General features: G+C 44.9%; 1 protein-coding gene across 1 annotated transcript; it reads left to right on the top strand.

Annotated features, from left to right (window-relative positions):
* The first annotated feature begins 23339 nt into the window (after positions 1-23339).
* BHLHE23 (basic helix-loop-helix family member e23) lies at positions 23340-25009 on the top strand. Its single transcript, XM_075571464.1, has one exon. It carries the CDS (start codon positions 23901-23903, stop codon positions 24594-24596), a length of 696 nt encoding a protein of 231 aa, XP_075427579.1. The 5' UTR covers positions 23340-23900; the 3' UTR covers positions 24597-25009.
* Positions 25010-26452: the final 1443 nt, after the last annotated feature.

Raw genomic sequence — 26452 nt, 5'->3', positions numbered from 1 at the left:
TGGTAACTGACGATAGGCCATCTATACATATATAATATGGAGATACTGGGTGTCACCTGCCGCTGAAGTGGGAGCAGTTCCAGTGACAGCTCTGTGTGACCTTGGTTCAAGTCCTTACTAACTTACCACAATAACATAACAAGCCCCTAGAACACATAAATCATTGGATGTGTGGTAAATACAGAGTGTTGGGTTCCTGTTGTCTCCAGGACAAACAAAGCATGAAAATCTCTACCCCAACTGAGCACGCCCCCCCCCCCCCAAGATACAACTTCCATATGCTAAGCCCCGCGAGCATCCTATCCCTCACCTTCTTCAGCACTGCATGGGTTAACTGCGCGTGTGTAATCTATGTATACGGAATGGGCAGCCTTGCATTTCTTTGCATTGGTTTTGAATGGATACATGATGTAGGGTAAAGGAAGGGGGCAGAGCTGCGGTGTGTACATGAAGCCACCGCATGATCTCTGTCCTGCAGTTCTGGGGGCTGCAAAGTGTTGCAGAGGTGGGGGGGGGGTGGTGACAGAGCATAGCTCAGTCTGGGACAGATGCTTACACTGCAAACCAGGGCTCTGCAGCAGAGGCCATCGCATTACCTCATTCTCCTCCTCTCTGTGACCGGCCCCCTCCCTCCTGCTCACATTCAGCATGGATCCCCTGCTCAGCCTCCTCTTATCGCCCATCGGAGCACAGAGCATAATGCGACAGGGACATTGCAGAGCGACGCATTGCTGGCCCCCTGGCTCTCAAAGAGTTAAGTCCCACAAGATAAGCTGTCGCTGTGCAGAACGACAGAAGGAGTCTCTTCCTTCCGTCTAAATCCAGCTTAGAAATGTGCTTTTTTTCTTCCATTTTTTAAATCCTAGTCTCACATCTCCCTGTCCCAATCCCCGGGGCTTTCCAGTTCCGACAGTAAATCGTTTTTATTTGGCGGATCCCCATTAAGATGTCTCTCTCTCCAAAAACACTCTGGAACCTATTTACTGAGTGGTGCAAGGCCATATCACACCTTATGCCCCATTCACTCCAATAGAGTTGGCGCCTTTTAACCCCTTCACTGTAAGTGGCAGGCACCCTGGCAGCAGAGGAGTTAAGGATATGTGTATCTAGTCCTCCGTGCGCTGATTTACCTTTGTGTTAATCCATTAATAGGACTGACCTTACAGCTCACACTAAATGTTCTAATTTGGATGCTGCTGCCTCAGCTGAAATAGAATTGTGCTACGAAGCCTCTGGTGGCCTCTCCCGAATCAGTGGCTCCCTCTTGTGGACCTCATGTCCAGAACTGCTCCTATATATCAGGAAATGGGATCTGGCATTAGACTGTCACTACATGCCAATCAATCAATCAATCAATCAATCTCTCTCTCTCTCTCTATATATATATATATATATATATATATATATATATATATATATATATATGTAGAGGTATCAGTACCGTGTTAGCCGAGCTTCAATAATCAAAAAATAAATAGATGATACCGTTCTGTGGCTAACGAAATGCTTTTATTTGTGCGAGCTTTCGAGATACACTGATCTCTTCTTCCGGCGATGTTACAATGAATGAAGCAAGGATTACTTAAACACAGTGTCTCTTGGAATGCTATCTGTGCTGGTCCTTCCCCCGGTGTGGATGAGATTTATGGCTGGAGGTGTCAAAGGGTAACTGAAAGCAAGTGAAGAAAGAGTGTGTATGTGTATCAGTGTGAATAAAAATGAATGGAGAGCCCACAGTATAAACAGTGCTCTACACAAGGTGTGTGTGGAGTGAGAGGGGATATAAATGGTGTGGGTGGGTGTGGAAATGTGAGAGTTTGTAGCACAACTAAAAGTGTGTGTGGATACTATGTGGTCCAAGAGACACTGTTTTTAAGTAATCCTTGCTTCATTCGTTGTAACATCGCCGGAAGAAGAGATCAGTGTATCTCGAAAGCTCGCACAAATAAAAGCATTTCGTTAGCCACAGAACGGTATTATCTATTTATTTTTTGATTATATATATATATATATATATATATTTTTTTTTTTTTTCCTCTCTAAGGTTGTCTGCACATCCCTCTGTGATAGGCAGAACAGCCTGTCACTCACCCAGGGTTAGCCAGTGAGGTTGCACATCCTTCCCCCTCCCTGATAGGCTGATCAGCCTGTCACTCACGCAGGGACAGCCAATGAGACTACACATCCTGCGTAATGACACTGTACATTGGCTGTCTAACGTCTTAAGTGTCTAAGTATCACATACGATGGATATGTAGAGTTCAAATTGGAGTGGAGTGGAATTGGAGGTGAAGAATACAAGAACTGGACTTTGCACTTCAGGCAGGGATTTCCATTCCTATTGGCTGGCTTTGCTGCATTTATTGTATTATTATAATTCCCTGTACTGTATTATCTTTGTAAAGCGCTGAGTACACTGCGCTATAGAAATAAAGATATACATACATCCTACTCTGTGATAGACTAAGCGGCCTCTCACTCACTGGGGGAGGGGATTTTAATTGCAATGGAGACAGCAAGGAGAGGAGGAGACAGATGAGATGAGTAGGAGAGGGGGCAGTGTAGTATGCATAGGGAAGAGCAGACACAGTAAGGCAGGGAGTGCAAAGAGGAGCAGGGCATGATGGAGGGGGGGGGGGAGAGACAGCAAGGAAGGGAGAGGAGACAGGGAGACAATGGAGAGCAGTGTGCACATGGGGGAGGAAAGACAGCAAGGTGAGTAGGAGGAGGAAACAGAGAGACAGCAAGGAGAGAAGACAGATGAGTAGGAGAGGAGGGAGTGTAGTGTGCACAGAGAGAATCAGACACAGTAAGGCAGAGAGTACAAAGAGAGGGGGTGAGAGTGCAAAGAGGAGCATAGCATGATGGAGGGGGGAGGAGAGATAGCAAGGAGGGGAGAGGAGACAGAAATAGATGAGGAGGCATATAGAGACAGCAAGGAGAGGAGACAGAGGGATGATGAGGAGGAGGTAATGGAGATTAGTGTGCACATCAGGCAGGAAGGAGTGCAAAGAGATGGGATGAGAGACAGCAAGGTCAGTAGGAGGAGGAAACAGAGAAACAGCAAGGAGAGGATGACATACTGTAAGTAGGAGAGGAGGGAGTGTAGTGTGCACAGAGAGGAGCAGACACAGTAAGGCAGAGAGTGCAAAGAGAGGAGGAGAGAGTGCAGAGAGAGGGGAGGAGCGAGTGCAGAGAGGAGCAGGGCACGATGGTGGAGAGAGTAAGGTGGGGAAGAGGGGACAAGAGACAGCAAAGCATTACAGAGAGGGGTGAAAACAAAGAGTAATGTTTCTTTAATAACCTTTCAGATCTCCTAGATCGATGTATGTTATGCGGAGTACAGCTAGTATGAATATATTAATGAATGTCACTATGTGACTGCTAAATATGCCACTAAAAACCTATTCCTGTGAGAAAGATGGTGGTGAGGCTGTAAGCAGCAATTTGTACAGAATGTCGAAGCAAAAAAGAGTTAATAATAATGCTGCAGTCTTGTGCAGAAGTATGTATGTATGTATGTGTATATGTATGTGTGTATGCATGCATGCATGTATGTATAACTTTATTTATAAAGCGCCATCCATGTAGATAGCGCTTCCAGCAGTAACACACAGGACATAATAATATACTGTAACATAGTGGGAAAAAGTGATTCATGCATAAAAGTAACAAAAAAGAAAAGGAGTCCCTGCCCCAAAGAGCTTGCACTCTAAGTGGTAAGTAGGAAGAACGTACAGAGAGTGTAGGAGGGTGTTCCGGTAAGTGCGTCTGCAAGGGGACAAGGTTAATGTATGAGATGTATAGTATCCGTCAGCAGTCACCCATATGCTTCATTAAGGAGGTGGGTTTTAAGATGAGAGAGAGAGAGAGAGAGAGAGAGAGAGAGAGAGAGAGAGAGAGAGAGAGAGAGAGAGAGAGAGCTGTGTACTTTTGAATGTGACATTTTCCATGACGTGTATCTGATACAACAGAAAGTACATTTAAAGACAGAAAAGTTGTCTTATTCTTTACTGCACCTTTTTATGCCGGAGTTATAAAATACCTATTGTAATCTAGTTAGTATCAGGGGTTAACAGCCATAATGGGTTAACTGTGTGGGATTTCTCTAGTTACTCCCCCCCCCCCTCATGTTATGCAGGATAACTGTGCAGAAAAGGTTAGCCCCTACAAAATGTCTTGTGGTCTGTGATGTTGCTATAGGGAGATAGAAAGTTATATATATAGCTCCGCCCAATGTTCTAGAAACAGGTTCTTCAGAGTTCAGACTGAAGCCTCACTGTAAGTCCTGTGAATAGGTTTTTGTGTATAGTTATGTGTAGTAAGGATGTCCTGTCACCATTTATTGTTTTAGATTAAGGAATGTACCCTATATAGTTACAGCCCCATAGTAATGGCCCAAGGTTGGTCTCTGGCCAGAAGAGGAGTGAGTATGTGCTCAGCAGGGAGTTCTCAGAGGAGAAGGTCCGGAGTATAATCAGATCGGCCCCATCGGAAGGTCCTAAGTAAACTCCTGAACTGACAAGTATAGACTAAGAATTCCGTGCACTGAAACGGGATAGTGACCCAGAGAAAAGTGTGTGTCTTCCAACATGGGCCCACCTGAGATTAAGCTCTGTTGACACTATACAGGAGTTTGCCAATCTAGCCAATACTAAGGGAAAGAATCGTAAGTACCTCCCCAGTGTAGGAGTGAGAACTACCCGGGGAAGAAGCACAGAGTAACCATAGTGTTTGCCACCAGTCAATGTCTGGAGTGTCTGTCTGTTCTATGGCAGCATTATGAACAGCTGTGGACAAAGCTCTTGTTTGTACTATAAAGGCTCCTGGCGCCCATCCTTATTCTATCTGCATATCCACGCCCAGCCTGCACCCACCCAGCACCCTGACCAGGTATGGGAGACTGAGCCCATCCTGCACTGACCCAGCACCCTGACCAGGTATGGGAGACTGAGCCCAGCCTGCACAGACCCAGCACCCTGACCAGGTCTGAGACTGAGCCCAGCCTGCACTGACCCAGCACCCTGACCAGGTATGGGAGACTGAGCCCAGCCTACATGGACACAGCACCCTGACCAGGTCTGAGAGACTGAGCCCAGCCTGCACTGACCCAGCACCCTGACCAGGTATGAGAGACGGAGCCCAGCCTGCACTGAGCCAGCACCCTGACCAGGTATGAAAGACTGAGCCCAGCCTGCACTGACCCAGCACCCTGACCAGGTCTGAGAGACTGAGCCCAGCCTGCACCGACCCAGCACCCTGACCAGGTCTGAGAGACTGAGCCCAGCCTGCACTGACCCAGCACCCTGACCAGGTCTGAGAGACTGAGCCCAGCCTGCACTGACCCAGCACCCTGACCAGGTCTGAGACTGAGCCCAGCCTGCACAACCCAGCACCCTGACCAGGTCTGAGAGACTGAGCCCAGCCTGCACTGACCCAGCACCCTGACCAGGTCTGAGAGACTGAGCCCAGCCTGCACCGACCCAGCACCCTGACCAGGTCTGAGAGAATGAGCCCAGCCTGCACTGACCCAGCACTCTGACCAGGTCTGAGAGACTGAGCCCAGCCTGCACTGACCCAGCACCCTGACCAGGTCTGAGAGACTGAGCCCAGCCTGCACCGACCCAGCACCCTGACCAGGTCTGAGAGACGGAGCCCAGCCTGCACCCCGCACCCTGACCAGGTCTGAGACTGAACCCAGCCTGCACTGATCCAGCACCCTGACCAGGTATGGGAGACTGAGCCCAGCCTGCATGGACCCAGCACCCTGACCAGGTCTGAGAGACTGAGCCCAGCCTGCACCGACCCAGCACCCTGACCAGGTCTGAGACTGAGCCCAGCCTGCACTCACCCAGCACCCTGACCAGGTATGAGAGACGGAGCCCAGCCTGCACTGAGCCAGCACCCTGACCAGGTATGAAAGACTGAGCCCAGCCTGCACTGACCCAGCACCCTGACCAGGTCTGAGAGACTGAGCCTAGCCTGCACTGATCCAGCACCCTGACCAGGTATGGGAGACTGAGCCCAGCCTGCATGGACCCAGCACCCTGACCAGGTCTGAGAGACTGAGCCCAGCCTGCACCGACCCAGCACCCTGACCAGGTCTGAGACTGAGCCCAGCCTGCACTCACCCAGCACCCTGACCAGGTATGAGAGACGGAGCCCAGCCTGCACCGACCCAGCACCCTGACCAGGTCTGAGAGACTGAGCCCAGCCTGCACTGACCCAGCAACCTGACCAGGTCTGGGAGACGGAGCCCAGCCTGCACCGACCCAGCACCCTGACCCGGTCTGAGAGACTGAGCCCAGCCTGCACAACCCAGCACCCTGACCAGGTCTGAGAGAATGAGCCCGGCCTGCACCAACCCAGCACCCTGGGCACAGTCCTACAGTATATACTGTATATCCAACGCGATGTAACTCCTTGAGTGCCGGACACGGAGGGTTACATGTATAATGGGAAGGTTAAAAAAATAATGTAATTTTTTTTATACTTGTCCGTTTTTTTTAAAGACATCAACTGCGGCATTTAACCTATTACACAGGTCACTGTGCTTAGTGCACTTTTGTCCTAAGAGGGACTGACCCTTAAAACCAGGACCGTCAGGACCAGTAAGGAGATAACATAGTAATATCCCCAGGTTGTGTTCTTAAATCATGGTGTCACCAGCATAATGCGATAGGGACAGGCGTGTACATGGCGTGCTCTTATCAGTCACGTGTCTGAGCGTCTTCACACCAGCCAGCGGGGGAAAGAAGCAGTGTCAGCATCTTTATGCCTCGCTGGCCTGGTTACCGTGGCAACAGGGTCTGCGTAGGATCCCCGAGTGGGTACCACGGAGAAGAAATAGATGGGGGTGGGAGGTAAGAGTGAAGGGGCCCTGGTGTTAGAAATCCCAACCCAATGTATTACAGCTTTCAAAGAAAATCTGTCCAGGAGTAAAGCGGCATGATGACATGGAGCTTAACTCCTTCGCTGCCAGAACAATATATATATACACACACACACACACACACACACACACACACACACACACACACACACACACACACACACACACACACACACACACACACACACATACACACATACATATATACACATATACATACACACACACACACACACACACACACACACACACACACACACACACACATAATTCATATTATAGATACATTGTGTAATATATAGCAGGCTTACTTTCCCCTCTGGTAGGATACAGTGTGTTGGGATACACAGTATGACAATATTCTGCATCAGCACTGCTATTGGTTCCTATGGAAACCAACCTTGTGATATTGTGAGTTATAACAGTGTTATCTGGAGGAGCATTATCACACACTACATGGATGTGTGTGTGTGTGTGTGTGTGTGTGTGTGTGTGTGTGTGTGTGTGTGTGTGTGTGTGTGTGTGTGTGTGTGTGTGTGTGTGTGTGTGTGTGTGTGTGTGTGTGTGTGTGTAATGTAAATCATCATGAAGAAAAATATCTTCAAAATTACTTGTTCTTAAAATCTTCAAAATGAGCGTATGATGCAAATACAAAAAGCAGCGAGCCCGTCCTGTATTCGCCAGGCGGGGGCTGTTATTTGTTATTTGTCTACTCCAGGATTTGTCATGTAAGTGACATCTTCATATACATCTTCCCAGGACATACTGTACGTGAAAGCGAGAGGTAACTTTCAGTGCATTACTTCCCGGCAACACATTTTATAAGTGAATAAGTAACTATAAAGCAATCAATGGGGAGTAGAAAATCTGCAAATTCTCATGACAAAAAAAAGCTATTTATTTGCCCCCCAAAATAACAAAAATTAGCGAGATTGATCTGCGCGCTCATAGTCTGACCCACCCCGTCCCCATCAGAGATGTTTAACCCTTTGAGTGCTGGAATGACCGTGGCGCCTGAGTCATATGACCGCGTCGGCCCTTAACCCTGGGATGGAAGGACTCCTCCTCTTCCATTCACTGCAGATCTCGCAGTGCGCTGCACGGGAACGCAGGATGCGATATAAGCGATAGAGAGAGAAGCAGAGTGAGAGATTGCTGTGAATCCTATATAGAGAGAAGCAGAGTGAGAGATAGCTGTGAATCCTATAGAGAGAGAAGCAGAGTGAGAGATTGCTGTGAATCCTATAGAGAGAGAAGCAGAGTGAGAGATTGCTGTGCATCTTATATAGGGAGAAGCAGAGTGAGAGATTGCTGTGCATCTTATATAGAGAGAAGCAGAGTGAGAGATTGCTGTGCATCTTATATAGGGAGAAGCAGAGTGAGAGATTGCTGTGAATCCTATAGAGAGAGAAGCAGAGTGAGAGATTGCTGTGCATCTTATATAGGGAGAAGCAGAGTGAGAGATTGCTGTGCATCTTATATAGAGAGAAGCAGAGTGAGAGATTGCTGTGCATCCTATAGAGAGAGAAGCAGAGTGAGAGATTGCTGTGCATCCTATAGAGAGAGAAGCAGAGTGAGAGATAGCTGTGCATCTTATATAGAGAGAAGCAGAGTGAGAGATTGCTGTGCATCCAATAGAGAGAAGCAGAGTAAGAGATTGCTGTGCATCCTATAGAGAGAGAAGCAGAGTGACAGATAGCTGTGAATCCTATAGAGAGAGAAGCAGAGTGAGAGATAGCTGTGCATCCTATAGAGAGAGAAGCAGAGTGAGAGATTGCTGTGCATCCTATAGAGAGAGAAGCAGAGTGAGAGATTGCTGTGCATCTTATATAGAGAGAAGCAGAGTGAGAGATAGCTGTGCATCCTATAGAGAGGGAAGCAGAGTGAGAGATAGCTGTGCATCCTATAGAAAGAGAAGCAATCTCTCACTCTGCTTCTCTCACTATGTGATGCACAGCTATCTCTCACTATGCAAACTTTCAGCACTGAAATGGTTAATAGCCCACACACCTCTTGCATGAAATTAGGGCTGTCACTCACGTGTCCCTCTGCTGCCCCCTGCTGTATTCCCGCTGGAAAGACAAGTCCCTGCGGGATCAGGCTGACAGGGCAGGCGCCTTTATTTGCATATGCAGATATGTCTAATTATTCAGCATGCAATTAAAGGCTTGGTGTATGCAAATCAGCCTAATTAGATACATTTATCTGCGATGATCAGGTTTATTACTAAACCAAAAAATTGCTCTTCATTTAATATGCAAAAAGGGTCTTTCAGCCGATGCCCTAATGTGACTGAGAGTGGAATATATCGGGGTTGCCCTAGACTTGAACCCTAAAAATCAGTATTAGGGACTCGGGAGCCCCTCAACATAACAGGGAAGGACAGGGGCAGCAAAGCATCCAACTCCAGAATAAGGCCCGGGCCACAGAGGTGTGGGGAGAGCGGAGGCGCGCTAACGCTGAGGCTCGCCTGCTTCAGTCAGCGCGATTGCACGGACTTGCAGGTGAGCCAGCGTGCGCGAAGGGAGCCGGGGGGAGGTGGTTGGAGGCGGGGCAGTGACGTCGCTGGGCCATTCACCCGCGACGCACTGACGTCAATGTCACGGCGCCAACATTACGGCGCCGTGACGTTGACGCTGCTTAAGGCTGATTGGATGTTTTCAGCCGACAGCGCGCTGAAAAACAGCTTGGCGCTTGGCTGAAAACTCCAAAGCCTGAGCACACCTGCGGACGCTCGCGTGAGCCCCCTCTCAAGGCAGTGACATGGGAATAGAAACAGGTTTCATACTTTGCCCATCTCTCTATAGGATGCACAGCTATCTCTCACTCTGCGTCTCTCTATAGGATGCACAGCAATCTCTCACTCTGCTTCTCTCTATATAAGGTGCACAGCTATCTTCCTCACTTTCATCCTATATTGTGTAGAGGATTTGGTAGCCACCAACTTTCTCGTAGCAATTTCCAGAACGATAAGGCCGCGATTATAGGGGCCCGCGGCGGTGGGCGCCATCAAAACAAATACCTGAATTCCGTGAAGGGGCACATAGTGCGCGCAACCGCGCGGAGGCGCAACAAAGAGGCAGAATCCTGGATGGTCGCATGGCGTCAGCGTCATGTGAAGAGGTGCAGCCAATGATGGTGATCCGCTCGCGTGACATCACGGCCACGCCTCCCTGTCGCCTCCTGCATACAGCGCAGGTTTCGCACGCGCACCCTGCAGCACCCACTATAATCGCAGCCTTAGGCTTTGTCCCCAGTGGCCGCTGTTGCGCCCGATTGGTGTGCGCGCCGCTCACAAAGTACAGTCCTCTATAGGGCAGGCCCCGGTCGGCGTGTAAACGAAGAGCGCATGATGTGCGACCGCCTTTGCCAAAATACAAGATTTTTGGCGCGTTGGCGCGTTGGCGCGTTGGCCACGTCACAGCGGCGATTCGGCCAATGAGGGCGAACCAGCCATGTGATGTCATGACCGTGCCCCCGCCTGCCCATCGCGAGTTGCCTGGAGTCCATCAGATTGCGCTGATGCAGGGAACGAGCGCCGCCAGCCACCCCGATGCGCGCACAGCGAGCCCTGGATTCGCAGCCTTACGCAGCTCAACATAGCAACAACTTGTTCGTGCAATCTACTACAAAACAAAGACTCCGCCAAACTTAACCGAGTGTCTTACGTTTTACTTATATGTATCTCGTGACAAATGCATATATATTGGTTCTTGTTTGAACCTCTGGGCTCCAGCACATCAGCTACCTCTATTTATCTTTCTCCTGGTAGGGGGAGCGCTGGTGACTCACATAGTACAATATATGTAAAGAAAAAATGAAAACTAATGGTGTAGCCAGTTAAAGATAAACCCTATCTGTCATATGTAAGCGGTCTCACTCACAAATTGGATTATATATAGAATGCCAATCAGAGATCCTTCTCTCTCCGACAGGAGCCCTTTACAGATCTTCACACGGGAAGCCCTGGATGAATGTCAGTGTTCATGTCCCTCAGTAGGTGGTCCCCCGGTAAATGAAACATTGATCCCTCTTGAATAAATACTTATTACTTTTTCACAAGACCACTGACATGCCACGTATTACTTTTGAGCTGTACAGAGTTTGCATGAAGTGTCAACTGGACGTGGACCCGTGGATGATCCCATCTACCATACTAAGCCTGCTCCTCTTCTAGATCATACTGTAGGGAATGCCAGAAATCTAATTAGTCAGGCAATCTGCCACTAACTGACCTTATTTTCTCAATCCACGTGAGGCTTGATTGTTCTCTTTTTTCCCCAGCACTTATTACAGTTCTTCCATAAATAGCTGCTTTCTGTCTTCTAATAAACTCTGTCTTTGCTTTTTTTCCCCCAACTCTCTTTCCCTCCTTCAGATATTTATTGGGGCACGTGGTGGAAATTTCATCTTTATCATACTTTGCCCCTGACCTGGATTCCTTCTGGGGTTACCCCTGACTTTGGGAGCTTATAATAAACTAAGCACAGACATTTGCACACAATTTCTTTACATCTGTGCTGCTGCCGGGGTCTGCAAGCAGCCCGATGGGACTAGGAGGGTCTGGGTACCACTGCTTTTAAAATGTCACATTATTAGGCCTGGGTCGATAAACGGTGTTCAGCTTTAACGCGCCTTTACTCTTATTCCTATGATATAGATGGGAGTCCAGGTGTGCAAGCGTGTAGCGTTAGTTCCCAAGAAAGTCGATATTTTGGGGGAAATAAAACACCTCTCTCCGTTTTTAAATACATTTAAATATTGATTTGTTTGGCTCCGAGACGCTCGCCTCGCTGTTTAGTAAATGACACGTTTTTAGGTGACTGCTGCTTGGAGCCGCTGCCTGCAGCTCACAGCACAGCGATACCGTGCAGGTCCCTCTTCCAGCCGAAACACGAGGTGCTGGGTTCAGTACAATGCTCTGGGGCCTCTCCAGGACAGAAGGGGTTAATCAGCACAGCCCGCCCCGGGAGCAGTGAGACTCAGACCGTCCTGTTGTGTAATGTGGCGGACGCTCAGGGAGGAAGCAGCATTGGTTCATGTCCTGATTATCTTAGTACTTTACACACTCGAGCAGAACGCTAATAATGATCAGTGTTACCAGGTCTGTGTCATGCAGTATATAGAGCTCTCCTAGTTTCCCTTATCTTCTCATTTGTATGTACAGCTCAACCCCGTTATAACGCGATCCGTTACAACGCGAATCCGCTTATAGCGCGACGTGATTCTTTGGACCCCAAGCACAGCGTTATAAGGGGGTTGAGCTTTATCTATATTTATTTCTCCCTCTTTTTGATTCTCTCTCTATATTTCCTTCACCACCACCCCTCCCCCCCCCCCCAATAACTCTCTTTTTAAATCTTATTCTTTTTTTAACTTACATTTTATTGATTCAAAGTTTTACATACATAATAATTCAATTACAGGTAGTGACGGTAACATGACAAAAAGAAAAAGGGGGGTGGCTGTGTAACCCTGTATTATTGGCTCTAGATATATCTCCAACACTGGAAGGCGCCCCAGATAGGGGTATTCTAATACAGGGTGATGTCTGGCCCAAAGGGGGATCCTTATCAACATTTCCCAATCTCAGAGCAAGATTGTGGCTGAGTTTACACCCTGGATATCAGATTCTGCCAGCCAAGGATGCCAAATTTTGGGGGGAATTTTACACCCGAGTCGTTTAATAAACTAGTCAATTTTTCCATCTCGCATACAAACCAGATCCTACTCCTCATTTTCCGAATTTGGGGGACCTCTTGTTGTTGGCACAAAGAGGCTATTTCGCATCCAGTTGCGGTTGTAAAATGATGCATTAACGATAGATCAGTTCCAGATACCCCTCTGAGTGGCCTGTTTAGCAGAAACAACCATGGATCAAATGGTAAATCTAGACCCAAGAACCTTCTCAGACAGTTTCTTATTTTCCGCCACAGAGAAGCTACTTGTGGACAAGTCCACCATGTGTGTAATAGCGTAACTTGTGCTCCACACCCTTTGGGACAGAGTGGAGATTATCCTTTAACAAATGTGGATCATTTCAGAGGGGTGAGATACCATCTTGTAAGTACCTTGTATGTCGTCTCTCGTAGGGTCGCACATATTGAGCTCTTAGCGACTGTCCGGAATATTTGATTCCATGTTTCTTCCTCTAACGCCTCCCCAGGTCTTCTTCCCACTGGATCATACAATGTCATTTTTTTCACAGCTTCTTCTGCTGTAAAAGTTAATTCTTTCTATATCTGGGGTATACGGCCTGGCGTGCTTGTGTCTGCCAAACATAGTTTCTCAAAATTTGTTAAGGGGCCTGAAGGGTGAGCTTTGCTGTAAAATGCCCTTAATTGAAGATATCGAAAAAATTTGGAGTTGGGAATATCCTTTTCTGCTGTAATTTGTTCAAATGATTTGATACTCCCATCTGGGCCTAGATCCCTTAGGCACGTTCTATAGTGCCAGGCGCGTGCTGCGCCGTGCGTGGATTTTTAGTTGGCTGACGTCAGTCAGCCTTTCTATAGAAGGGTCGCGCGCGCGCACGGCAGGGAGAGGGGAGCCGACAGACAGCGGCGAAGATGAGGAAATTCATCTTTTCGAGCCGCTGCCGGCACTGAATGTATGTATATGTGTGTATGTGTGTATATATGCATGTGTATGTATGTATATGTGTGTGTGTGTGTGTGTGTATGTATTTGTGTGTGTGTATGTATTTGTGTGTGTGTATGTATTTGTGTGTGTATATGTATGCATGTGTATGTATGTATATATGTGTGTGTGTGTGTGTGTGTATGTATTTGTGTGTGTGTATATGTATGCATGTGTATGTATGCGTGTGTGTGTGTGTGTGTGTGTATGTATTTGTGTGTGTGTATATGTATGCATGTGTATGTATGTATGTATGTGTGTGTGTGTGTGTGTGTGTGTGTGTGTGTGTGTGTGTGTGTGTGTGTGTGTGTGTGTGTGTGTGTGTGTGTGTGTGTGTGTGTGTGTGTGTGTTTGTATGCATGTGTGTATATGTATGCGTGTGTGTGTGTGTGTGTGTGTGTGTGTGTGTTTGTATGCATGTGTGTATATGTATGCGTGTGTGTGTGTGTGTGTGTGTGTGTGTATTTGTGTGCCTGCACAAGTCTAATACATTTTTTCTTTTTACTAATGTTTTTTTTTAATAAATAATAAATTGCACATAAACACACACGCACCCATATACATACACATACACACATACATATACACACATAAACACACTCAACACTGTATACACTCAACACAGTATACACACGAAAAGCATGTGGCACGGGCACGCGCGTTCGCATAGGCACGCACGGCTGCATGCTGTATATAACAGCCCTTATTGTATGTGGTTATGGGGCAAGAGTCCCAAAGACAGTGCTCAATCTCGTTCAGAACTTCAGTAGATAATAAAAATCCTTATTTTGTTGTGGAGTCAGCCTATAACCATAACTTTTTAGGTATTGGACCCAGTGCTTAGTACATGAATCTATCACATATGACAAATAACATGAATGAGGGTTAACGTACCGTTACTTTGTAGGATTGCGCCCTACATGACCCTTATGTTGCCGCACTGTTACCGGTCATCCAGTCTCAATGAAGGGAGACATACAATACTCACATATGGCTGTTCTCCTGTGCGTGCATCCACGCTCGGTGTGCAATATAACAGTAGGAAGGATCCGAAGATTCCAGCGGTGCACAGCTTGTAGAGATGAGAGACCAGCAAGGTGTAGATTAAAAATGAAATTTTATTGAAAAAACATGTGGTATGGGGGACACACTCTGACGCGTTTCGGACCTGCGTGGTCCTTAATCATAGAGCTGATTAAGGACCACGCAGGTCCGAAACGCGTCAGAGTGTGTCCCCCATACCACATGTTTTTTCAATAAAATTTCATTTTTAATCTACACCTTGCTGGTCTCTCATCTCTACAAGCTGTGCACCGCTGGAATCTTCGGATCCTTCCTACTGTTATAACAGCCCTTAGTCTTGAGGTGCCTGCCAGTGGGGAGCAAGGGGGGAGGGTGGTGAGGAGGAGGGGGTTTATTCTTGAGGATTTTTAAAGTTGTCAGTGTCTCTGCTGCTCTTCTATACTACCCCTTGTGTTACTCACATTGTATCTGTCTATCTGTCTAACCATCAATGCATCCCTCCATCTGTCTAACCATCCATCTATCCATCCATCCATCCATCCACTTAATGTGCAGAATAAAGGAATCTCTTGCTGTGCCATTTGCAGGGAACAGGACTGTTAAGGACACAGGGAAGTTACCTCTCCTGCCAAGGGCAGTTTGTGTTTATAGGTGACATGTGGGGTATCAAATGAAAACATCTGCTCAGTATGAGCTGTTTGCAGGGTCCTTAGTCCCCTCACATCTGCAGATACTGCTAAACTATACACTTCAGTGACTGGGAAATCCCATTGACAGAATTTATACCCAAGGCTTCTTCACTTCTCCAATAGGAGAGGGGGGATTTGTTGAAAGCATGTGACATTCCAGACCAACGGTGTGTTAATGTAATGCACTAACATGGCTAAACATGACATCACTAACATGGCTGAACATGACATCACTAACATGGCTAAACATGACATCACTAACATGGCTAAACATGACATCACTAACATGGCTAAACATGACATCACTAACATGGCTGAACATGACATCACTAACAGGGCTAAACATGACATCACTAACATGGCTGAACATGACATCACTAACATGACATGACATCACTAACATCACTAACAGGGCTAAACATGACATCACTAACATGGCTGAACATTACATCAACAACAGGGCTAAACATGACATCACTAACATGGCTGAACATTACATCAACAACAGGGCTAAACATGACATCACTAACATGGCTGAACATGACATCACTAACATGGCTGAACATGACATCACTAACATGGCTGAATATGACATCCCTAACCTGGCTGAACATGACATCACTAACATGGCTGAACATGACATCACTAACATGGCTGAACCTGACATCACTAACATGGCTGAACATGACATCACTAACATGGCTGAACATGACATCACTAACATGGATAGACTACCATTGGCATGATTCAAAGGGGCCTGCATATCAAAACAAAAAAGGGAACGGGGCATATGCCACCCCTGATAGCTCGAACTAAACGGAAATAATAGTAATTACATGTTTAATAGGCAAGCGCATTTTTTTTATCAGGATTAAAAAAATATTTTTTAAATAAATCGGTGTATTTTGATATTACATTTGACACTTAATGTTTCTATGGTAAATGCTTTAAGGGGTCTTACTGTTTTTAACTAATCTCTTGCTGTTACAGCGGTTTGTTAGGCCACAGTTCTACGAGTGAATTGTATCTATTTATCTTTTTGCACTTTGCTTATCAGTAATTATGATGCCATTAATTATTATTTCAACAAACAAAACAGAAGCCGCTGATATACGAGAATTCAACTGTCCCGAGGAAAAGGGAAACATATTCAGTTTTCATAGGTTACAATTACTGTAAGCGGTTTACACTGAGGTATCTCTGTGTTTGACTTCGGCCACAGCGAGGGACTCGTCCTTTTATTAAAGTCAAAACTACAGACAGGTCACCTGATGCCAGACGACAAATCCAAACAACGCTTGTCATGGAACACAAATACCCATTTCTGCCTTCTCTGTTTCACCCCCCCCCCCCCCCTTTCCTTGGCAGTTCTGCCTGCTAGCTGTACTTGGATGTTACTTTCCTTGCAGTTTCACTCCCAGTGCAGATGGAATGGATACATTATGTTGCCTTTTTTCCTTCCAGTCTGTCACACCCCTGGTTGCCCTGGCAACATCTCCAGTCCTCCAAGTTAATGGGCAATCCCATTCCCCCCTGTCCATGCTGACAGTTAGTATGGCCTGACCCCTATCCCTGTGTCACAAGCAGTACCCACTGTCTTTTACTTCCTGACATTGGCAGAGTGAGTACATTCATGTTACACCCCTATGGCAAGGCCAATTCTTTTCACCTGCCCTTACTACAAAGCACCCACAGAGATACACCTTTCCAACACAAACATCTTATCCACAAGTGCCTGTTTTTATTGCTGCCTTCCTAAATAAAGTGAAGAAAATATACAGGACTTGTTGTGCTTTGGAAAGAGGGCTGAGTTGTATTGTATTGTATGTCTTTATTTATATAGCGCCATTAGTGTACATAGCGCTTCACAGTAGTAATACATGTGGTAATCAAATAAATAACAGATAATATAAATAACAGATCATGGGAATAAGTGCTTTAGATATAAAAGTAACATTTCGGAAGAGGAGTCCCTGCCCCGAGGAGCTTACAGTCTAATTGGTAGGTAGGTAGAACGTACAGAGACAGTAGGAGGGAGTTCTGGTAAGTGCGTCTGCAGGGGGCCAAGCTTTATGTGCCATGTGTTCAGAATATCCACAGTGCTATTCATATGCTTCTTTAAGCAAGTGTGTCTTAAGGTGGGTCTTAAAGGTGGATAGAGAGGGTGCTAGTCGGGTACTGAGGGGAAGGGCATTCCAGAGGTGTGGGGCAGTCAGTGAAAAAGGTTTAAGGCGGGAGAGGGCTTTAGATACAAAGGGGGTAGAAAGAAGACATCCTTGAGAAGAACGCAAGAGTCTGGATGGTGCATAGCGAGAAATTAGGGATGAGATGTAAGGAGGGGCAGAAGAATGTAAAGCTTTAAAAGTGAGGAGAAGAATGGAGTGTGAGGTGAGTTGAAGCTAGCTGGGTTCATTCATACCCCAGACATGAACCTGGATCCAGAATAACGCTGCTAAAGACAGAGTATGCCCAGATGTGTGCTCAGATGTACTGTATGCTCAGATGTGTGTCCAGTTGTCTGCCCAGATGTGTCCAGATGTCTGCTCAAATGTACTGTATGCTCAGATGTATGCCTAAATGTGTGTCCAGATGTGTGCTCAGATGTATGTCCAAATGTATGCTCATATCTGTGCCCAGATGTCTGCTCAGATGTGTGTCCAGATGTCTGCTCAGATGTGTGTCCAGATGTTTCCCCAGATGTGTGTCCAGATGTGTTTCCAGATGTTTCCCCAGATGTGTGTCCAGATGTGTGTCCAGATGTTGCAGCCGTCCTGATAATAAAACATCAAAGCGTACATTATTGTGCTTTTACACAATTGAGATTATCACTAAGATGTCAGTAGTGTTGATTGGGGCGCTAACCGCACAGAATCTCCCTTTAAAGCCGATGTGCCCCGATCAGCACTATTGCAGTTCAGTGCGGGGGGGGGGGGGGGGAAACAAATATTTGCAATGTTTCTATGTGTTCTGCTTAATGTGTCAGCAAAAGATAAAGTAACAATCCTGTTTTCGTGGTGTGTAAAATATGTGGCGTTTGTCAATGAGGAACTTCTATACCCTGGAAGTGTTACACAAGGGGGGCTTTGGGAGGAGTTTTAGACCTAAAGTAAAATAGGATTCAAATGATGGACAGAGGCCCACGATTTCATAAATATCTTTGTGTTGCTTTGGTTGTGTGTATACTACAAGCCTGGCAGCAACACACAGGACTCCTTCCCATGGATACATTGCCCCCTGGTGGACATTGGTGAAAGTTGCTGTTTTATTCCTCAGTCCATCACGGGATTTCTAATCTTTAAATAAATAAATAAATAAACAGCTGAATAAATATTTCGCTTGATTTTTAATTTATTTGAAAGAATGGGCAGTTTTACACACGCTAGGAATTACTGTATGACACAGAAAAAGATTGTTTTCAGCCAGAATAGTTTAAGTAATGCAGCGGGCACCTGGTTCGATTCCCGGTGTCGGCTCCTTGTGACCTTGGGTTAAGCCACGTTATCTCCCTGTGCCTCAGGTACCGAACATAGATTGCAAGCTCTGTGGGACAGGGATTGTGTCTATAAAAATCTATGTACGCAGCTGTGTACCTTTCACTTTATTATAATCTTGAAGCGCATTGAGTCCCATTGGAGGAAAAGTGCTATATGAAATAAAATAATTATATTCAAGTTATTATTTAATAACAAATAGAATCAGACACTCATACAAAATAATAGGTGCAACTAACCAAAAGGCAATGGTTCAAAATTGCCAAACTACAAGCCAGGTGGTGCAGAATATGCAGGGCCCCTGCTGAAGGTCACATTTGAACCGAAACATCAGTTTATGTATAGTAATTAATTATCTTTTTTATAGTACGCATCCTCACTTCTAGTTTGATTATTTAATAAAAATTCTGTAAAAACAGCTTGAATTTACCAAATGCTGGGCGGCTTTATCCGAACCTAACCTCAGCATGGAAGGGCTTTATCCCGAGCCTAAACCTCAGCATGGAAGGACTTTATCCCGAGCCTAAACCTCAGCATGGAAGGGCTTCACCTGCCTGTATGGGAAGTGGGGTTGATTAGTTAGTGAGATAAATTTGCAGCAGGATTTTGAATGTAACATTCTGGGCTTGCAACAATATTAACAGTAAATAAAAATACCACTTATGGTGCATGTGCATGTCTCAGACAGGTCTGCAGCGCTGCCTTTCCCCATTATCTCTTAGCAAACAGGGCTTCCACTGCAGCTAGGGATTCTGGGTAATGACATGAAAATGAGCACAGTGAGTCACTCTTTACTTCTCATCCATTTTAACATGGACCTCTATGAGCTCATGCCTGCCGTGTTACATAGCTTTCAGCAGAGCCTGGGTTTGAGAAGTGCAGAACCAGTAACCCTACTCACAGACAGTTGTTTTGACCTTATGGGTCTTATCCGTGCAAGGTTGGTTTCTGGCTCTGCAACGTCAAGTTGGTACGTGGATTTAACCAAACAATATTAACGTGTTAATGGTAAAAAGATAGTGACATTTTGGTGAGAATTAGCCATGGCCAGATCTGTGTGATGGTATCTCTGCTCACTGCCACACAACTCAAAGGTCAATGCAAGAGCAGTTATATGCATCTGAACAAATACACTCTATTCATTTATTTTTACAGTGCTTGGCTGTAATATGCATTAACATCTCACAGTCCTAAAGAGGTTGGTTAAAGTCACCTTTGCTATCACTGAAGATGAGCCCTGAGAATACATCACAATCTATTCATAAGATTTTTACTGGCGTCTTGTTACCTGAAGATAGCAATCTATTGGATACACAGTTTGTATGAGTGTAGAAGAACACAGAAGACCTTTCCTGTATGTGTTCAGGGGCAGTGAGGGGACATTTAATATCTTGGTGTAAAGGCAACGAGATGTAATATTTGTGTGTGGATGTTAAGGGGACATTTCCATTCTATGCCTAGGAAAACTGAGGGGATCTCTTCCATGTGCTAGTGAAACAACCACTATATGTGCTGAAGTAACCTCCTCAATATGAGCTTTAAAAAAAATGTTAAATAGTCTTTTCATCTAAGTGAATAATAATAATAATTTTAAAAAAAAACAAGGGGTGTTTGTGCACTCTGAGTATAAAACATATATACATACATATATACATACATATGTATATATACATACATATATATATATATATATATATATATATATATATATATATACATACATATATATATATATATATATATAGTTATACGTTACCGTTCCAAGGATTGGTAAACAAGAGACAGCACTCAATGTTGAAAATCAAAGTGTATTAGTGAAAGCAAAAATACATCCAGAAACCCAACGTTTCGGTCCTACAGAATGGGACCTTCCTCAGGGGTATACAAATCCCCCTGAGGAAGGTCCCATTCTGTAGGACCGAAACGTTGGGTTTCTGGATGTATTTTTGCTTTCACTAATACACTTTGATTTTCAACATTGAGTGCTGTCTCTTGTTTACCAATCCTTGGAACGGTAACGTATAACTACATTCTCTATATGGGACGTGCACCTGTGGCTTACCAGCACCTATTGGAGTGCCAACTGCCTTATCTGACTATATATATATATATATATATATATATATGTATGTACCGTGTTAGCCGAGCTTTATAATCAAAAATGAATAGATGATATATACACCACTGACCATTTTGCACTTTCGGTTAAAACCGATAAACACCAGAAATGAAGCATCCGTTCCTAATAAATTCCACCTCTTATATGTATGTGTATATGTACAGTATGTATGTATATCTTTATTTGTATTGTGCTATCCATATAAACAGCGCTTTACAGCAGTGACACGCAGGACATAATAGGAATAAGCGCTTCGTATATAAAAATAATAATAGGAAAGGGAGTCCTGCCCCGAAGAGCTTACAATCTAAGTGGTAAGTAGAGAGAAATTAGAGACAGTAGGAGGGTGTTCTGTGGACCACAGGTCAGAGACAAATGCCTAACGGGGAAGATGGAAACTAATGAAAGTGCACCTGGAAACACCAAGTTCACATGCGTGTCACCTTTATTCATTATTAAACACCGGTAACAGATTTTTTTAATTAAATGAAAACACCAGAAACCCAAGAAAAAATAAACACCGATTTCTAAAAACATCAACACCTGGAATCCCTAATATACATATATATATAAATATATATATAATATACACACTTGATTAGCGAGTACCTGTATACTATTTTATACTTTACACGTTATATGCTATTGTAATTCTTAGAAAATTTGTACTACAAGTATGGTATGATATAACTCTTAGTTAACCAGAATGTTTGCTTATATCGTCTTTGTCTTTTAATCACTCTTGGAATCCAGTCGAGTACCAGTTTGTCCAACGATGGTCATTTCTTCTTGTGATATGTCCGGCCCACTGCCATTTTAATTTCTTTCCTCGAGTGATGTCACAGACTTTTGTTTGGTTTCAAACCCATTCATTCTTTTTCCTGCCTCTTCGGGTAATACCCAGCATGCTTCTCTCCATACTTCTTTGCGTTGTCTGAAGCTTCTGAATTATCTGCACATTTAGTGTCCAGGTTTCACATCCATACATGAGCACGGGCAGAATACACTGGGAGAAAACTTTATTCTTGAGGCACTGCGGAAGGTTCCCTTGAAATCTTGTCTTGTTTCTTTCAAATGCCTCCATCCCGTCTTCATTCTCCTATTGATTTCATTCAAAAGTTTCCCGTCTATTGTTATTGGCTGGCCAAGGTAGACACAGTCTTCCACTTCTTCTAGTTCTATTGTATTTATGTCAATCTTCACAGACGTGACACATTTGTTGAACATCATTGTGGTCTTGTTGATATTCATATGGAGGCCACATTCTTTCTTGCTTTCGACAAGTTCTCCAATCTGTTGCTGGAGATCTTCTGGATTGGTGGCAAAAAATAACAATCTAATCTGCAAATTGTAGGTGTCTCAAATATTCACCACTAATTTTGATTCCTTTTTCTTCCCAATTCGATGTCTTAAACAATCCTTCAAGAGTTGCAGTGAAACGCTTTGGTGACACAGTGTCTCCCTGCCGCGCTCCCTTGCTGATCCTTATCTTGCTTATATCTTCATGTAATCTAATGGTTGATGAGGCACTCGTAAATGGTCTTTAAAATAATCAACGTACGCTTCTTCAACATTGTATCTTCTTAATGCATCTAGAACTGCTGAGGAGTAGACAGAATCAAATGCTTTTTCGTAATCTACAAATCCTAAACGGAGTGCAAGATCGTATTCATGGCTGCTGCAAATAACTTGTTACACGAAACATTGTGTTGTATCCACAGTGAAATCCCACTCGTTCTCTACGATGGCAAAATCCAGGATCTGTTGCATCTAATTAGCGAGTATCTTTGTAAAAAAAAATCTTGTAAGTGACTGGAAGCAGAATGGTTGTTGCTCTGTACATTAGCTCAAGGTCTTCTTTGTCTCCCTTCTTCTGGATGAGAATAACTATGGCATTACTCCAGTGCTCTGGAATTTTCCTGTTCTTCAAGCAGCATGTAACGACTTTTGCATGGATTTTTGCTACTTCTCCCTCAGCTTCTTTCAAGATTTCAGTTGTAATGCCATCTTTCCTGGAGCCTTCCCATTCTTCATGGATTGTATTGCTTTTGCAATACAGAAAAGAGCCTGTAGGTGGCAGTATGTAGCTTTGGCCAAACACAACTGTGTCAATAAAGGACAAAAGTCACATCAGAATAGCCACAGGTAGATTCCCATACAGCTGTATCTGAGCATCCAGGACTAACACAGACCTCTGGGACATTATTCATACATTGTTCTTCCTGATTTCCTGTTCAAGGTGAAAACCAGAAGCCCCCCGCAGCGTTATGACAACTTAGACTGCATAACAGTGACATAAATACTAAGTTACAACCAGGAAAATATATCATGGCACAATTTTATTTTTATTTTTTTAATGAACGAATAAAATTGTTTCTATGTGCCCCTACTTTATGGGGACATCTAAACATTATATTTTCCTGGAGGATGAAGCCATCTCCCAAACCCCAGCTCGGAAAGGGTTAATCAGAAGCAGATCTCTGTGATTGGACGGGTGTGTGGAGTCCCAGCAGGCAGCTCAGTGACATATAAGCAGCCACAGGGCTGACAAAATGAGTCATCTTCCTCCCCCAGCCAAGGCACAGACACGGGCAGGGGACAGAGTTGTGATACAGGCGGGGGACACAGGGGGGACACAGGCGGGGAACAAAGTGGTGACACAAGCAGAGCACTGAGTGGACAGACAGGGGACAGAGTGGTGACACAGGCAGGGTATAGAGTGGTGACACAGGCAGGGGACCGAGTGGTGACACAGGCAGGGGACAGAGTGGTGACACAGGCAGGGTATAGAGTGGTGACAGGCAGGGGACAGAGTGGTGACACAGGCAGGGGACAGAGTGGTGACACAGGCCGGGGGACAGAGTGGTGACACAAGCAGAGCACAGAGGGGTGACACAAGCAGAGCACAGAGTGGTGACACAAGCAGAGCACAGAGTGGTGACAGGCGGGGGACAGAGTGGTGACACAGGCAAGCAACAGTGCCCTTAGGTGGCTTCCCGAGGATTACAACCCAAGGCTGCCACCACTCACCTTTGTTCCATGTGTCCATGAGTGTTGGGGCGGGAGCTGGTCACTTGGCTGGACAGGGGATGGCGGATATGAAATCAGTCCCAAGCGAAGCTTACATGGCCTTAGCACAGAACTATGGGCAGACCTTGTATGGAGCTCTCCGTGGTGCTGAAGACGCGCACAGTTACCCAGGAGGAGCAGCCAGCCTGGACTTCAACCCCAACTCCAGGGATAAGTCCGGGGACAGCAGCGACGATCAGACTGGGGATGAGGAGGACAGCTTCGACCCCACAACCAGCGGCTCTATGTCCTATGACAACGAAGGGAAGCTTACCGGGAAGAAACCTAAGGGGCAGCGCTCCCTGAGACTCAGCATCAACGCCAGAGAGAGGAGGCGGATGCACGACCTCAATGATGCTCTGGATGGGCTCAGGTCAGTCATTCCTTACGCCCACAGCCCATCAGTCAGGAAACTGTCCAAAATAGCCACCCTGCTCCTGGCCAAGAACTACATCCTCATGCAAGCCCAGGCTCTGGAGGAGATGAGGAGGCTGGTGGCATATTTAAACCAGGGACAGACCATTCCCAGCTCCCTGCCCAGCACCATCACTCCTTTTGGACAGTCTTCTGGGTACCCCTTCCCTGGCACAGCTCTTCCCACTGCCCAGGAGAAGTGCACAGCCTTCCCTGGGGGCACCGCGAACCTCTGCAAACACTGCACAGAGAAGCCCTGATGCTTCTTCCCCTAAACACACCTTGCCCCCTTTCTTTCCATGCTCTCCCCATTCTGTTCTTCTCAGGACTCTTTCTGTACTGCCTCTGGCTGCAGATCGTGGATTTCGTTGGTCATTTTTCATTCTACTGAAGATCCCTATTCTGAAAAGTCTTGTTATTTGGCTGCAACTTTTCTGTCTGACAAAGGGGCAGAACTTTTATAAATGTGCAAAGCTGCATCGAAAGAAAGCTGAACTCGTTTGCTTCCTTAATAATATATTTATGTACAGGGTCAGATCCAGGGAATATGGAAATGATATACAATGGTGCAGACACACAAAAAGGATTTGGTTCATTTAAAAAAATGTTTTTGGAGGATTTCTGAATCAAAAATAAAGATCAGAAATATTTAGAGTTTTGGATAAGAGTCCTCCTTTCGTCTTACTTTTGAGCTATATATGTATATATATATATATATATATGTATATATATATATATATATATATATATATATTTATATATATATATATATACACATATACATATAGTGTAAATATACACACATTGTAAATATATATATATACACACACACACATTTATTTTCTTTTTTTATAGACATACAATGGTCATTTGTGTTATTGCTGTAGACATGAAATATCAGAAGCCCTTTTCAATTAGGGTTTTTATTGGGGAAATTGGAAATAAATTAAGATATGATCTGTGAGGTTTAAACGCAATCCCGTGTGCAGCTTGTTCCAATAACCCTATAAATCAGTGAAAGGGCTGGTGAGCAGAGATAATGGATGTTATGAAAATCATGTTTTCCTTTATAGAATTTCGAGGGCTGGTTAAAAATACATTTTATCTCCAAAGAAAGTCAGGTTTCTGTTTTGTTTGTGGGGTCATAAAAACACACTCATTTACACTAAAATTAAAGCTCGGTAACAGTTCTATGATTGTGGAGACACAGGAAGGCTTAAGCATCCTACAAATATGTAGCATATTTGTTTTAATCTGCTCTAGAAGTTATAATATCCGCATTTAATTACATAGATGGCAAAATTAATACGGTCAGGAGAACAAACTTCATCGTAAGTTTTCTGGGCAGAAATTCCTGCACTTTCTGTATTATAATTCTTTATATTATAAAGCCATACATATATTGTGGGCGATATATAAATACAAATATACACACATTTAAAATCTAAAACACAAGAAATACAAGCACATTTTAAAATGTAATAACTGCATACTGTTAAAGCTAAGGGCAAGAAACCTAATGGAAAACATAATTTGTGAAAAGGTAAGGTCACCCACACACCACAGTGTTTCTTTTATCTATTAAGGCAGGGGGTCCTCAACTGCAGCCCTCAAGACACACCAACAGGTCAGGTTTTCAGGATAGCCCTGATTCAGCACAGGTGACTCAATCAGTGGCGGTCTTCGATTGCATCACCTGTGCTGAAGCAGGGAGACACTAATTGGGCCACCTGTGCTGTAGCTGGGACATCCTGAAAACCTGACCTGTTAGGGGGGTGGGGTGTCTTGAGGACTGGGGTTGAGAACCCCCGTGTTAAAGTCACCCGGCTGAAAAAATAAGGGGGGGGGATGCGCCCCGATTTATTTAAAATATCCAGCTGCTTTTAATTTCTGTTCTTTAACCAATAGTCTGCACTCTTCTTCCCAAAATGTGCCCCTGTTTTTCAGCCGAGAGGACCTCAATAAACAAATCCCCATATACTGAATGGGGCGCAGTGATCGACGCGTTATTTTCTTCATGCATTTAATTCATGTGCAGTTGTGTCACTCTGTAATTCCTCATGCTGGGACGTGGGGATCCGATGCGTTTGCTAGGAATTCCTCAGACATCATTTTG

Source organism: Ascaphus truei, chromosome 15, assembly GCF_040206685.1.
Source record: "Ascaphus truei isolate aAscTru1 chromosome 15, aAscTru1.hap1, whole genome shotgun sequence".
In the NCBI taxonomy this organism is placed as follows: Eukaryota; Metazoa; Chordata; class Amphibia; order Anura; family Ascaphidae; genus Ascaphus; species Ascaphus truei.
The sequence above is the reverse complement of the archived record's forward strand: the minus strand, read 5'-3'. Positions and strand labels throughout refer to the sequence as shown.